Genomic DNA, 15,371 nt, shown 5'->3' with positions numbered 1-15,371 from the left:
ACTGTAGGATCTGGGTCACCAGCAATGCCTGCTGTCTTCCCAGGTGCTATTTCAGCTTTAAAAATTAGTAATGTTGTGACCTCTTAAAAGGTAGTGTGTCCTGGAGTGTGCCCATTTTTCTAGTCTAGTGAAACAGAGTGCTGGGGCCAGCAGGCAAGTACAGTGAGCTGAACTAAGCAGGAGCTGTTTGTCTACAGGTTCGTTGCCCAGGTTTCCCATCCACGATGACACACCCTGTGACCCTCAAAGCCTTTGTAGTAGAAGCTGCCTCTTTCTGAATGCCATGTGCTTTATGAGAAAGGTGTTATTTTAACCCTCATAGTATTACGTTTAGCCAGTATTAAGGTTATTAGCTATTTATATGCTGTATTTAGTAAATGCTTTTTTTAAATTCATAAATATGAATTAAATATGCTTTTCTACATCCAAGGAAGAGAAAACGTTCACTCTGATCAGCACTTATTGCACAGATTTTAGTTTTATGCTTCTATCATGTGCCAGGTACCAGACGGTACCACACGAGCAGACACCTACATGAAGTGAAGGGGCCAGCTCTGTGATGATCTGGGGGCAGAGCGTTCCCGGTGGAGTAAACACAAGTGCAGGGAGCCTGAGGCTGGAAGAGCTGGGCGGGCGTGAGCCACAATAAGACCACGGTATGGCTGGGCTGGAGCAGTGAGGGAGGGAATGCCCAGGACATAGCAGCCCTCAAAGAATGGTAGCTGGCACAGGTGGCAGCACTAGAGAAAGAAGAGGAAGAAATGGAAGAATGGCAAGAAGTAGAAATGCAAGTAGTTTGGGTGCCATATTTGGGGGCATAAGCCAGAAGAGGGGCAGCCTGACCCAGCCTGGGGCAGGGAGGGGACACAGGGTGGCAGATCAGGGAAGGCCATGCAGAGAAAGGGACCCGAAGGGTGTGCAGGAGCAAGTCAGGCAGCGGCTGGCGCCAAACGGCCCCTCGGGCGGTGAAACCAGCCCACGCAGTGTGAGGTGGCGGACAGCTTGGCACATTGGAGCCCTCAAAGTTAGTTCACAGGCTGGAGCACAGAGTGGAAAACTGGATGGGAACTAGGTGATCTGAGGCATTGAATACCCAGCCAAGGAGTGTGGGCTCCAGGCATGAAGGCAGCAAGAGAGCCAGGGAGTGAAAGGGATGTAAAGATGAATGTCTCTGACAGCTGTAGTATGGACGATGGATTGGAAGCTGGTGGCAGCTAGTGGTGGTATTACTAAGATAGTGATCCAGAGGAGGGACTTCACTTGGAATCAGAATCCACGTTCTTAAAATGCCCCACAAGGCCTGAATGCCCTTCCTCCAACCCTTACCTGCCTGACCTCACCTTCTGCCTCCTCGTGCTCACTTACTCTGCTTCAGCCACGATGCTCCTAGCTCTTCCTTCCACACTCAGGCACTGTGCTGCCTTAGGGCCTTTGCACGACTGGTTTGTCTCTGGAAGCTTATTCCCACAGATAGCTTTATGGCCAGTCCTCTTACCTCCTTTAAATCTTTGCTCAAATGTCACCTTCTCAATAAGACCTACTCAGAACGTTCCAGTTAAAATGACCAGGTGTTCCTCCTTCCACCCTGGTCTTCCACAACCCCCTTAGCCTGCTCTTCTCTTTGCCACAGCATCTGTTACTTTCTAACCCAGACACACACACACACACACACAAACACACACACACACATATTTATAGTGTTCATTGTGTACTGTCTGCTTCCCCAGGATAGAATATAACCTCCCTGAGGGCAGAGACACTTATTTGTTTTTATTCACTGCTGCTTCATCTCAAGTACCTAGGACAGTGACTGGCATATGAGTGGTGGGGTATGATTAAATGTTTGTTGACTGAATAAATGAGAGCAGCTGGAACTTGGAAAGTGGCAGCAGAGATGGAGAGAGTGGGTGGGTCTTGGAGACTGTTACAAGGTGGGATCAACAGGACTTGGTGGTCGGTTGATCAGGGGTATAAAAGACAGGCAGGATGGGGCCCAGGTTTCTCACTCGTGTCTGGCTAGTGGTGGTGCCCCTGCCTGGAATAGAAAAACAGAAGAAAGGAGGTGTGGGGGAAAGTTAGTACAGGCATTGGTGCTACATTTGAGCCATCATGAAACATTCAAGAGACAGTTTCTAGTCAGTAGTAGGCTATATAATTTTTTTTTTTTTTTTTTTTGAGTTGGAGTCTTACTCTGTCACCCAGGCTGGAGTACAGTGGTGTGATCTTGGCTCACTGCAACCTCCACCTCCCCAGTTCAAGCAATTCTCCTGCCTCAGCCTCCCGAGTAGCTGGGACTAGATGTGTGCACCACCATGCCCAGCTAGAGAGTGTGTGTGTGTGTGTGTGTGTGTGTGTGTGTGTGTGTGTGTGTGTGTTTGTGTGTGTGTGTGTGTGTGTGTTTAGTACAAATAGGGTTTCACCATGTTGGCCAGGATGGTCTTGACCTCGTGATCCACCCACCTCTGCCTCCCAAAGTGTTGGCATTACAGGCATGAGCCACCATGCCCAGCCTAGGTTGTATAATTTTGTGGCTCAGGAGCACTGGCTTACTGGGAGAGAGGTTTAGTTGAGAATCTTCAGCATGTTGATGGCATTTGAAGCTGTGGGCTTATATTACAGGCAGAACCTGAGGAGTGAGGGATGGGCCAAAACCAGAGTCCTGGGAAGCACCAGCATGTGGTATTCGGAGAGAAAAAGGCTCTCTGGAGGGTCTGGGGATGTTGCAAACAGGGAAGAAGTCAGGAGAGCGATGGTAGGAGAGCGAAGGAGAGCAGGGCCATGAATCACATCAAGCAAGGCCAAAAGGCCCAGAAAGCTTAAGACTAAGAAAAGTACATTGGCCTTATCTTTTCATAATTTCATGTTATTAATATGTAAAATGATAAATTCTGTAATTGGTCTGAATTTTAAAAATCTAGTGTGACTCCAGTTTCCAGCTGTGCATGCTTTTTTGGATTGTGTTTTCCGGAAACAGTGTCACTGGTCTCTCTCCTCTCCGTGCCTTAACATTCTGTGCAGAACTCAGTAATTGCTGAGATTTTTAAATAAATCACAGTAAATTTTCTCATGGTGTATAGATTAGCCTTAGGGTTCTGTCTCAAGCTCTGTGGCATAAATAGATGTGAATAATGCATATAAAAGTGAAAATAAGAACTCCAAAGTGAATAACTTGAAGGCTTAAGATAGTAGAATGTTTGATTCTTTCAGTTTTCATTATGGAAGCAGATTTTCAATGAGCCCACAATAATACAAGTTTTTCTTGAAGAAAAATTCATTTTCATGGATATAATTATGTCTACATTAGTCAGGGTACACCTATTTTGTAAGTTTATTTTGTAGCAAAGAGACTCATGAATGCATTACCTTAAATAACAAAGAAGTTTAGCTTTTCCTCATGTGAAGGTCTGAAATGTGTGTTTCAGATCATGCTAGTCAGCTCCACATGGTCATTCAGGGCTCCAGGTTGTTGCTTCTATCATCCCCCAGGGATGGCTAAATGGCTGAACCCTGGTTGCTGCCATGCCTAAATAGCGGTTGGAAGGAAGGAAGAGAAAGTGAAGCGGGTACCCTCATGATCAGAAAGCCTAAACCTAGAAGTGGCATACATGTTTCCATTCCATTGGCTAATGTGGCTCTACCTCATTTCAGGACCTCAGAAATGGGATCTAACAAAGTTCCTAAGAAGAGAATAGATTTTAGTGTACAACTAGTACACTAGTCTCATCTACACTAGCCTTAGTTTGAATACAGTCGTCCCTTGGTATCCACAGAGGATTGGTTCCAGGATGCTCCTTGGATACCAGAATCTGAGATGCTCAAGTCCCTTATGTAAAACGGTGTTGTATTTACACAGAACCTGCGCACATTCTCCCATGTATTTTACGTCATCTCTGGATTACTTATAATACCAAATACAGTGTAAATGCTATGTAAATAGTTGTTATACTGTATTTTTTATTTGCATTGTTTTATTTTTTTATTGGGTTTTTTCCAAATACTTTTGGATCCACAGTTGAATCTTCTGATGCAGAATCCAAAGAGATGGAGCGCTGACTATGTTTTCATCAGAATCCAAATATTTTAACAAACAGTATGGGAACTTACCATATTCATTGCTACAGATTATGGAAGGCTTGCTATTTTCATGAAACATCCAAGGTTGGGACACTTCACAGTTGAATTCACTCACACATATTTTTTGGAACATCTGCTGTGTGCTAAGCACACGCTGGGCTCCAAGGATGGAGCAGTGGACCAGGCAGACAGGACCTGGGTACTCAGATCCAGGTCCAGGTCTCGAGTTACCTGGTCCTCTTTCCACTAAAACAATAGAGCCATTTGTTGTCAAATCTTTTTTTGTTTGTTTTTTCTTTTGTTTTTTGAGACAGGGTCTCTCTTTGTCACCTAGGCTGCAGTGCAGTGGTACGATCACAGCTCACTGCAGCCTCAACCGTCTGGACTCAAGCAGTCCTCTACTTTAGTCTCCTGAGCAGCTGGGACTGTAGGCCCGCACCTTGACCTCCCAAAATGCTGGGATTACAGGCATAAACCACCATTTCTGGCCTGCTAGCTATTCTTTAAATGGAATTTTTCTTCCATGAATCTTCATCTTTGCATACCAAGAAAAAAAGTTGTAATGAATACAGTTAGATAGCATCATTAAGCAGTCAGATGCCTTGAAATCCTGGGTTGTCTCTTCAAACACTTCCAGTCATGAAATTCCAGTTCTGAAATTGGCAGCAAAGCTTTGTCAGATCCTCAGAAAAACCTCCAACCTGGAATAACGGCCTGGAACAGAACATTTGACTCCTGTTGACGGAGAGCGTTTGTTCTTATGGATTCCCCTTGGCAGCCTCATTGTCAGGCTGAACATTTGATTTCCCAGTTTGCAAACATTTATGTGCCTTAGCCTCAGGCAAAATAACATACCCTGTTTTTATGGAAAGGCATAACTCCCGTAGCCATCCAGGGTGATTTATTAGACTGTACTGCCTGTCTGTTTATTATCTATCAACAACATCAAGCTTAAAGAAAAAGAAAATTTAAATTCTCTAATTTAAAAACATATTTTTTAAAAGATAGATTTTCTTTTTTTTAAGCTTGATGTTGTTGATAGATAATAAACCCATTTTGGCAGCCATTTTTAAAGCACTCCAAAGTTAATTGGGCCTTCAGGCAGCAGGAGTTTGCCATTAGAACGGTTTATCAGCAGCTTCTTTCATGCTGATTCTTATAGAGTTTAGTCATGAACTACTCTGTCTGTCCACTTCTCTTCAGCTGGAAAATATGTATGTATTCATAGCCTATTTCATTATTCAAACAAAAGATATTTATATTCATAGGTCATTTCATTATTCAGGGTAATTGTATATTAGTGACCTGAAAGACTTAACACATATACTTTGTGGCAGAAATAGAGATACTCTCAGATCTCATATATAAACTTTTTTTTGACATTTATTACCACCCTGTGTTAAATGAGAGGTTGCATGTCCAAAATGCAGAGAGAATTGTAAAGAGGTAGAGATCCTGGTTATCCTACTCAGTTAATTTTCCTAAAGGGAGATTTTTCAGAGGTCAGAAAAATTAAGGATTATGGGTTCCCTCAGTAAAGGACAGGGTAGATTTTCTAGGAGGAAGGGACAGCTTGTGGAAAGTGGTAGATGTGTTGAAGAATGAGGAGCATTGTGTGTTGGAAGGAAGATTGGCTCAGTGTGGCCAGAGACAGTATTAGGGTAGAGAGGGCCAGGGAGTACTGAGGCGGGTCAGAACAGAGTGACAGGCTGTGCGTGCCCCCTTCTGGAAAGTGGTGATAGGGAAGGGCAGTGACTGCTCAGTTACCTTTTAAATCCATCCTTCTGGCTGTGGAGAAGACGAGGTTATTAGAGGGGCTTGCTTAATCGGCAAGAAGACCAAGAAAGGGCCCATTGCCAGCCAGTCAAAAGCTGCCTGAGGCTAGAACACAGGTAGTAGCTATGAGGATGAAGCAGAAGGGGATGAAGAAGCACCAGGAGGAAGAATCTGCAAGACTGGGGAGCAGACGGCTTGTGCCGGGGCAGGGAAGGGAGAGAGCAGGATGACGCCCCCGCCTAGGCTTGACTGCTGGGTGGGTGTTGGCAGCCTCCTGGAAGGCAGCGGCGGTAGGGAGCAGGAAGGTAGGGAGCTGGAAGGCAGCGCAGGTAGGGAGCAAGAAGATAGGGAGCTGGAAGGCGGCGCAGGTAGGGAGCAGGACCATAGACGGCGAAGCCGAATCCCACAGTACTGAGTGAAGCAGACGTTAGGCACTCCGGCTGACCTCACAGTGGGGATTTCATGTGTCGGTGTCAGTGGTCAAGAAATAATGACATTGGAACTGAAAAGTGATTGAGCCAGTACCTGTTACTGTTGGTACAAAAGGCCATGACACACTTGGGATTTTGCTTGCTGAAGCTGGAAGCTGTCTGGACCCTCTTGGCGCTCTCTGACCTCTAATTCTCTGTATCTTCTCTCTAGGAAACCATATCACCCAAAACTGGAAGCTTTCGTTAGTCACATGTCAAAAGGATCTGGAGCCTCTTTCGAAAGTCCCTTGAACTCCTTGCCTCTTTACCCAAATCACCCGCTGTGTGAGATGGGAGAGCTCACACAGACAGGTAGGTGTGACAGCCATGCGCTTAGGGGCTCCCCAACCCGCTGTCCTGCTTGCATACCTTCAGAGTGGGGTGCTGTGCGGCTCAGAGGGGTAAATGAGGACTGGCTCTATGAGGAGCTCCGTCACCAGGGCCTCTAAATAAACATCTGAGTTCTCAAAACTAAATAGAACCTTTCTCCTTTTTACAAAAACCACACGTGTTTATGAAGAGAAATTAGGAAAGACAAGTAAAAGGAAGAAAAAGTTTAAGCAACCGTAGTTCCACCGCAGAAATAGACCCTTAAGAGTAACCTTTCTTCCTGTGCTTATGCACACACACCTTACTAAACACACAATTTCATAACCCGCTTTTTCACTCAGCAATACATTTGGGTAATATTTCCCTATCAAAAACTGTTTATCCACGCCATCATTTGTGATAGCTCCATATTCTTTCACTCTGGGTGGGCAAGTGATCATCTGTTTCATCCCATGTTCCCAGATGTTTCTAACAACACTTCTACTAGGTTCTCATGTACAAGATCTCAGGGAGGAAGATGCATGGCACATTTCCGCTGTGTGTGGAGTTTGCTGGGCTGAGTCGAGTCCTCACAGCAGCCCAGCTTACCCTCTGCAGCCCTAGTCAGACCACGTGCAGGCAGTGCACCACCAGGGTAGGTCGGTGAGTTAAGTGTAGAGTCACCTTTGCTGGGAATAGAGGAACAGGTGGTCCTTCAAGAGGTTTCTGTTTTCTGATTCTTCAGTCTGGAACCTCAGAGGACCTTTTCTTGGTCACCAGACTTTATGGGTGAATTGGGAAGACCCATGGGCTGTGTTCTGTTTTCATGTTGCATCAACATCTTAGGACCTCAGCAGGGATGGAGGGAAAGTCTCTGTCCTATAGTTGGCCCTCTTAGGTTTTGCTGTTATGATTGGGGGAATGATACCAGGTGACAGAGTGGAGCAAGCTGAAGCCTCCAGAAGACTAGCCATGGATGAGGAGTTGTGTCAAAAGCCTTTGGCAGGCAGTTCCACATGCATTCGTTTAGAACAAGGGTTTTTATCCTATCAGATCCAGCACCGCCTTTGATTACAAAGTTAACTATTTTGCAATCTCCCTCAACTATCATGAAGTGAAATTTATATATACTGTAACCAGTTGGGCATGGTGGCTCACGCCTGTAATCCCAGCATGTTGGGAGGCTGAGGCAGGAGGATCACTTGAGCCCAAGGGTTCAAGAGCAGCCTGAGCAATATAGTGGAACCCTGCCTCTACAAAAAAAATTTTTAATTAGTCAAATGTAATGGCATGTGCCTGTAGTCCCAGCTACTCAGGTGGCTGAGGGAGGACCACGTGAGCTCAGGAGGTCAAGGCCTCCAGTGAACCATGATCATGGCACTGCACTCCAGCCTGAGTGACAGAGTGAGACCCTGTCTCAAATAAATAAATAAATGTAATCTTTCTGCATAATTATTTAAAAATTATATCAGAGTCCCCAGCTATAACAAACAAAAAGAAACTAATTTATTACATAATTATACGTGTCTCAGTATAAATGCATAAAAACAGCTACACTAGAAACCATAATGACATCTTCAAATGCTTGCACCTAAATGTGACTCTGACAGCTGTGAATGCAGATGATTGATGGATGCTGTATTGGTGACTCTATTACCACATGTCAGGACATGGTTTTTCTGAAATTCTAATCAAAGCAAAGTGTAGATGTTCCTCAGTTTATATTGTATTTCTGGAAAATTCAGTGGATGTTAATATTATACAAAAATGGTTTTGTTTTTCTAAACACAAAAACCAGAGTTAGATTCTACAGGCTAAAGTATTCAAATATATTTTTCACATGTTGGAATGTCTTGTGCTGCATTCAAAAGTTTTGTGGGACAGAGACACCTGTCCCTTCTAGAGACTGTCTAGCCCCCCGGCCCCCACCCACTAGGTACCAGGAATGCCCTTCCCCATATTATTGTGATAACTCCACCCCCAAGCCCTCTCTGAAGGCAGTAGCACTGTTGGGGAGAACTGCTGGTTAGACTCTCTGGTTAAAAATAACAGAAACCACCTCAACCAAAAAAGGGAAATTTATTATAAGGATTTAGGAATGACTCACAGACTCTGAGATCAAGAATGTGACCAGACCTCTAGAGACTGGAACCAGTAATAAAAAAGCTGTCTAGTCCCTGCCCCTCTCTGTCATTTTTTACTGTTTGTCGACAGAATTACAATCTCAGCCACACACACAAATGAATTTGCAAGTCCAAACTCTTAAGAGAGATTGAATCCTTGAGGTCCTAGGTGTTAGCGTCCATCAGCCCGGCTAGCAGGTCAGGGTGACTGTGCAGAGAACAGGACGGTGAGGCTGCCAGTCTCTGGATCCAGGAACTGCTCCCTGAGAAGAGACTTGGGGGTTGGCCCTCAGACACCTCATCATTTATTCAAATCTCAATGCATCTGTCATCATCATTTCTAAGTTAATATTACTCTAGAAATCATTTTTGTAATACTGTCTGCTCCTGTTTCCTCATTCTCTTCTCATGGTCACTTTTATCTTCCATTTTAAATTTCATGAAAAATGTATGGCTGTTATAACCATCTTTTGTCCCTAGCGCACTTATGGCACCCCACAGTAACTACGTAAGATAAAATTAGTGCCTACCCTGTTGAAGATGCTTTGGCAGCTGCTGAGTGTGAGAGGGTAGCAGGGTGAATGGGACCCTCCTGCCTGTCCTACAGGAGGCTGCAGCTGCAGCAGATAGTGCGCGTGGAGACAGCTGCTGTAACCGGATGCTGCAGGGCCTTAGAGAGTGAACACAGGCTTTGGAGTCTCACAGACCCATAGCTTGCAGAGGATCCTACCTTCCCAGTGACTGGTGGTGAATTCAATGAGGTAGCATGTGTAGCATGCCTAGTGCAGTGCTGGCATGTGAGAGACTCCCATGCATGCAGCTGATGTCGTCATGGTCCAGCAGCATATGGGGAGAGGAAGGAATTATTAACTTGACCAGGGAGAGGAAGAAGGAAAGCATCACAAAGAAGGTAATGTTGGAGCCAGGCCCTGGGAGGATTTCTCTAGGGAGAGGAAGGGGAACAATATGAACTGTTTCATCTTCCATGAGGATACAGGCTGTGATTGGCAAGTATAAGAAGCCCTAAATAGCTAGAACTTAGTATTTCTGCATGAAAACGTACAGGACTAAGAGCATAAAATTAGGGCCAGATGGGGCCTTGAGTTGTAGCTCTGCCACTTTCTAACTGTGAATGGTTCAGGGTCTTTATTTCTTCATCTATACAACAAGGAAAATGGGGATGATGATAATAATAATAGCATACCTTCTTCACTGGATTTTTGTGAGGATTAAATGAGAACAACCTGGCACACAACTCTGATTTATGTAGCCTAACAAAATAAGATAGGCCCAGCAGTGAACCAGGGCAGGACACAGAATCTTAATGTTTATCTCACATGGTCTGCATGTTTCTTGCGAAACATCTTGGAAATGCTAAAGCCTGTTTCAGCCTTTAGTTCCTGGTTCCTAGGGGAGTTCTGCTCTCAGTGCTTTTCATTCACGGTAGGACCCAGACGTCCTTCGTGGGTTTTGCTGACCTGTTCACTTTCCTGGGGGATCATAGTTCCCTCTGTCTCTTGATTTTCAGCCCAAGTTGTCTCATCTTTGCAGTGGGACTTTTTACACTGTTTGGACATCCAAATAAATGGCATCACTGGTCACAGGGCCTGTGTGTGGAACTCACGCCCATGACAGATTGTATCCTGTTACCTCCTACAGGATGAGCGTGAGCTTGTTTTTGTCTTGGGTTGCCTTTTACTTAAAGATAAGGCTTTTTCCAATTGTAAAAGTTCATTTATTATTATACTGTGATAGTTCAAAACTAAAACAGTACTAAAAGGTAAGCTTTAAATTCTTGCTTCTGCCCATATCCTATCCACCTCATTTTTGTACCTCCATCACCCCCAGGGAACCATTGAGTTTAGTTTCTTGTATATCATTCTAAAGTTTCTTTATGCAAAACTCAGGCAACTGCAAATACACATTCTCATTTTTCCCTCTTTTTCTCTTCTTTCTTTCTTTCTTTTTTTTGAGGCAGAGTCTTGATCTCTCACCAGGCTGGCGTGCAGTGACACAATCAGCTCACTGCAACCTCCGCCTCCCGGGCTCAAGCAATTCCCCTGCCTCAGCCTCCTGAGTAGCTGGGATTACAGGCGCCTGCCACCACACCCAGCTAATTTTTGTATTTTCAGTAGAGACCGAGTTTTTCACCATTTTGGCCAGGATGGTCTCAATCTCTTGACCTCGTGATCTGTCCACCTTGGCCTCCTAAAGTGCGGGGATTACAGGCGTGAGCCACCGTGCCTGGCCTCCTCTTTTTCTTTTTAAAGGAGCGTAATCAACATACTGTTCTACACTTTTTTCAAATATTCTATCTGGGTATCCGGAGATTGTTCCATGTCATACAGAGAGTGCATGTGTGTTGACGAGTCTGTAAAGCCCCCAGGATCAGGCAGAACGTACCCAGCCGGCTATCAGAGAACATTTGGTCCGCAGACTGGGGAGGATGGGGTCAAGGAAAGACTTTCCAGCAGTGAGGAGACTGAGCAGCAAGCAGGGAATCTGTAGTCAGCCTTTACCTGAGCATTTTCACTGAGCACAACCTGCACACCGAGGAATGCTGGACAGGAGGCAAAAGCTCTCCTTAGGCCCATGCAATTACAGATATCCCAGAGGCTGGGTGATTCCTACCCCTGAGACCCACCGGTCTCCACACTTTCCCCAGGGAAGGGGCCGATCTGGAGGACAAGTATGAGGCAGATGGTCCAAAGGCTGTGGTTCCCAAGGCCAGGGCCCCACTCGGCTCATCCTTCATGCATTCTCCCAAGGGTTCCCTTCAAAAGCTGTTGTGAACTCAAGCTTGCAACCCCCACAGCATGGGGAAGCCGGCTGGATGCCATTCTCTTGCACTCCACTGCCCTAAATCACTCCAGAGCTGGACACTGACTCCGCCTCCCCTTGCTGTTTCTTTTGCTCAGCTGGAAGTAAGGACAGTTTTGTGTGCTTGTGTTTCAGGCGTCGTGCAGCATTTGCAGAACGGCCAGCTGCTGAGGGACATCTATCTAAAGAAACACAAACTCCTGCCCACTGATTGGTCTGCAGACCAGCTCTATTTAGAGACCACTGGGAAAAGCCGGACCCTACAAAGTGGGCTGGCCTTGCTTTATGGCTTTCTCCCAGATTTTGACTGGAAGAAGATTTATTTCAGACACCAGCCAAGTGCGCTGTTCTGCTCTGGAAGCTGCTATTGCCCGGTGAGAAACCAGTATCTGGAAAAGGAGCAGCGTCGTCAGTACCTCCTACGTTTGAAAAACAGCCAGCTGGAGAAGACCTATGGGGAGATGGCCAAGATCGTGGATGTCCCCACCAAGCAGCTCCGTGCTGCCAACCCGATAGACTCCATGCTCTGCCACTTCTGCCACAACGTCAGCTTTCCCTGCACCAAAAATGGCTGTGTCGACATGGAGCACTTCAAGGTAATTAAGACCCATCAGATCGAGGATGAAAAGGAGAGACGGGAGAAAAAACTGTACCTTGGGTATTCTCTCCTGGGTGCCCACCCCATCCTGAACCAAACCATCAGCCGGATGCAGCGTGCCACCGAGGGCAGGAAAGAAGAGCTCTTTGCCCTCTACTCTGCTCATGATGTTACTCTGTCACCAGTTCTCAGTGCCTTGGGCCTTTCTGAAGCCAGATTCCCAAGGTTTGCGGCCAGGTTGATCTTTGAGCTTTGGCAAGACAGAGAAAAGCCCAGTGAACATTCTGTCCGGATTCTTTACAATGGCGTCGATGTCACATTCCACACCTCTTTCTGCCAAGACCACCACAAGCATTCTCCCAAGCCCATGTGCCCCCTTGAAAACTTGGTTCGCTTTGTCAAAAGGGACATGTTTGTGGCCCTGGGTGGCAGTAGTACGAATTATTATGACGCATGTCACAGGGAAGGATTCTGAAAGGTGTGCAGTGCAGCGGGATAGAATCTGCCAATCAGAGCACCGGGAAAGGGCCACTGCTAGTTCTGTCTGTTGCTAAGGGTAGAAGATTATTGCTTTTCAAAGGCTAAATATTGTTTGTGGGAACCACAGATGGCTGGGGGTTGAATGTTGCTATAATGCGGTATGTGAATTGCTTGATACAAAATGGCCAGTTCACAGAGGAATAGAAGGTACTTTGTCACAAGCAGACTTTGCTTAGAATACCAGAATGGGTTCAAGACCCAAAGTTGCCAGTCCAAGTTTGCACCCTTCAGCCTGCCTCATGGTATTGTGTGATGGAACCAGCACACCTCAGCCAAAATTTTTTTAATCTTAGACATTTTTATCTTGTCCTTGCTAAGGATTTCTTGAAGTGATTTGTCTAAAATAGGGGCTGGCAAACTTTTTCTGTAAAGGGCCAGACTAAATATTTCAGACTGTGTGGACCAAAAGGCCACATACAGTCTCTGTCACAACTACTTAGTTCTGCTCCTGAAACAGAAAAGCAACCACAGACCATACGTAAAGGAATGCGTGTGGCTGGGTTCCCGGGCCGGACAGACAGCTGGTGGCCAGCTTTGGCCCCTGGGCTGTAGTTTGCTGACCCCTGACCTTAAAAATAGGCTATACTACAATTGCACTTCCAGCACTTTGAGAACCAGTTGAATGCCAAGAATTTTTCGATGGTTTTTCCAGTAATTTCTGCTAGAAACACAGAATTTGGTGTGTATCTGACACTAGAACAAAACTTAAGGGGAAATAAACTGAATCAGAATGACTCATAGAAAACTGATTAGAAGATTACTTGATATTCATGATGATTGTGGTACAAGATAGTTTTAAGTACATCCTAAATATTTGTCTGCTGTAGTCTATTTGCTGTATATGCTGAAATTTTTGTATGCCATTTAGTATTTTTATAGTCTAGGAAAATATTTTCTAAGACCAGTTATAGAGGACTCTGATTCCTGTAGTAATATTCAATTTACTGTACCTGTTTGGTGGTTAGAAGGAGGCTAGAAGATGAATTCAGGCACTTTCTTCCAATAAAGCTAATTATGGCTCATTCCCTTTGACAAGCCGTAGAATTGAATTCATTTTTAAACCATTTTCATCAGTTTCAAATAGTAAATTCTGATTGATTTTTAAATGTGTTTTTGGAAGAACTTTGCTATTAGATAGTTTACAAATCTCTATAAGGTGTTTTATATATTAGAAGCAATTATGATTACATCTGTGATTTCTGAACCAATGGTGCTAATTCAGAGAAATGTCAAGTGCAAGTGAGATTCTCTGGTGTCATTAGCATTCCAGCCTTTTCTCTTTGTTTTTGTCCAGTGTTGCATCTGAATATGTCTGTTTCTATCAATAAATTTTTGAAGAATACCTATGATATACAACTAATGGTTTGTACCTATAAGTCACTATTTTCAAGTGAGAGCCAGTATTTTCTTTTTCCCCCTTCATTCAAATGTCATGCAGAGAACCAGTATTTTAAAATTTCACCTTAATCGCTTCACTTATTGCTGAAAGTTGTGTTGCCTCTCAAGTATTCAAAGATTGAATGTGGTTTTTTCTTCCCACTCACAATATATCTGAATTAGAACTGCTAAACACAGCTTGAAGATTTAAAAATAAAAGTGACTCAGAAGATTTCTTTAAAAATCAGTTTATAGTATATGTTGGTAGAAGTAAATATTGTGGCTAAGAGCCAACATGAAAAGTATAGAGAAAAATTTTGTCTTCTAAGACACTGGGTATGCACAGCATTAAAGCATCTGCCTCTATATCAAGTTCCAAAAGACTTCATAACAGCACTGAACTTAATCTAATATTGCTATTAAGCCTATTTGAGGGTTTTCATAGCTATAGCAGAATTAGGCTTTCTGGAAGATTTAGGTGATTCCTTTTTCTGGGAGTCTTAAGGACTGATTAGAGAGATGCAGGGATAGACGCTTCTGTTTCTCGGAATCTCTGGGAAGCCTTCTGAACAGATTCAGCAGCTCAGACAAGGGTGGGTGTGCCCTGGTGTGTTTAAACACTGCCACAAAGCAGAAAATAGCTGAGGTTTACCTTGCAGCTGTGGCTTTAACAGCAGTCAGCCCAGAGTGCTGGCCTCAACGCCAGGTAACTCCCATTGCCCAAGGCCACTGAACTCAAAGTTTGGATTGTACTGCTGTATTAGTGCCTGCCCAGGAGCCAGCTCAGATGAGTAATAGCTTCTGCTGAGAGGAAGTGGCTGAAACTCATCAGAGCAGCTGGGCAGCCCTTCTTGAAGCCCCACTGCCAGCGGAGACCGCCCTGATGAGGAGAAGTCATCCCTGAGGGCCGGCTCAGCTTCTCAGAGCTGCAGAGCCCCTCAGCAGAGGGATGGCCTGGGGCCTGCCTTCCGAACAGCTTTGTCAGCAGCAAAGGTGCCAGGTAGTGCCAACTACATGGGTTCCACAAGTGCTGCTTTATCAACCTTCACAACATTCTGAGGAAAGTCCTAGTTCCCTAAAAATGAGGAAAACAGGCTGGGGTGGGGGTGGGGGGAGCCTGGCAGGGGTTGAAGTCACTTTTTCAAAGGAAGAGTCAGAGCTGAGTCTAACTCTAGTTCACAGGATACCAGTGAAACGAAGAGCACTTACAGCCAGGCGCAGAGGCTTATGCCTGTAATCTCAGCACATTGAGAGGCTGAGGCAGGAGGATCGCTTCCGCCCAGG

General features: G+C 45.0%; 1 protein-coding gene across 10 annotated transcripts in view; it reads left to right on the top strand.

Annotated features, from left to right (window-relative positions):
• PXYLP1 (2-phosphoxylose phosphatase 1) overlaps positions 1–14,052 on the top strand; it is a 62,472-nt gene extending 48,420 nt beyond the window's left edge. For 6 of the 10 annotated variants that reach the window (XM_078354984.1, XM_054246895.2, XM_054246897.2 and 3 more), the window contains 2 exons: positions 6,493–6,632; positions 11,687–14,052. In XM_078354984.1, coding sequence (XP_078211110.1) covers positions 6,493–6,632; positions 11,687–12,645 — 1,099 coding nt within the window. In that variant the 3' untranslated portion in view covers positions 12,646–14,052. The remainder of the gene's footprint in view (positions 1–6,492; positions 6,633–11,686) is intronic. The other 4 variants (XM_008983745.5, XM_078354985.1, XM_035277721.3 and 1 more) reach the window with 1 other exon arrangement.
• Positions 14,053–15,371: the final 1,319 nt, after the last annotated feature.

This window comes from Callithrix jacchus, chromosome 17 (genome assembly GCF_049354715.1).
Source record: "Callithrix jacchus isolate 240 chromosome 17, calJac240_pri, whole genome shotgun sequence".
In the NCBI taxonomy this organism is placed as follows: domain Eukaryota; kingdom Metazoa; phylum Chordata; class Mammalia; order Primates; family Cebidae; genus Callithrix; species Callithrix jacchus.
Note: the sequence above shows the minus strand (reverse complement) of the source record. Positions and strands in the feature narration are given on the sequence as shown.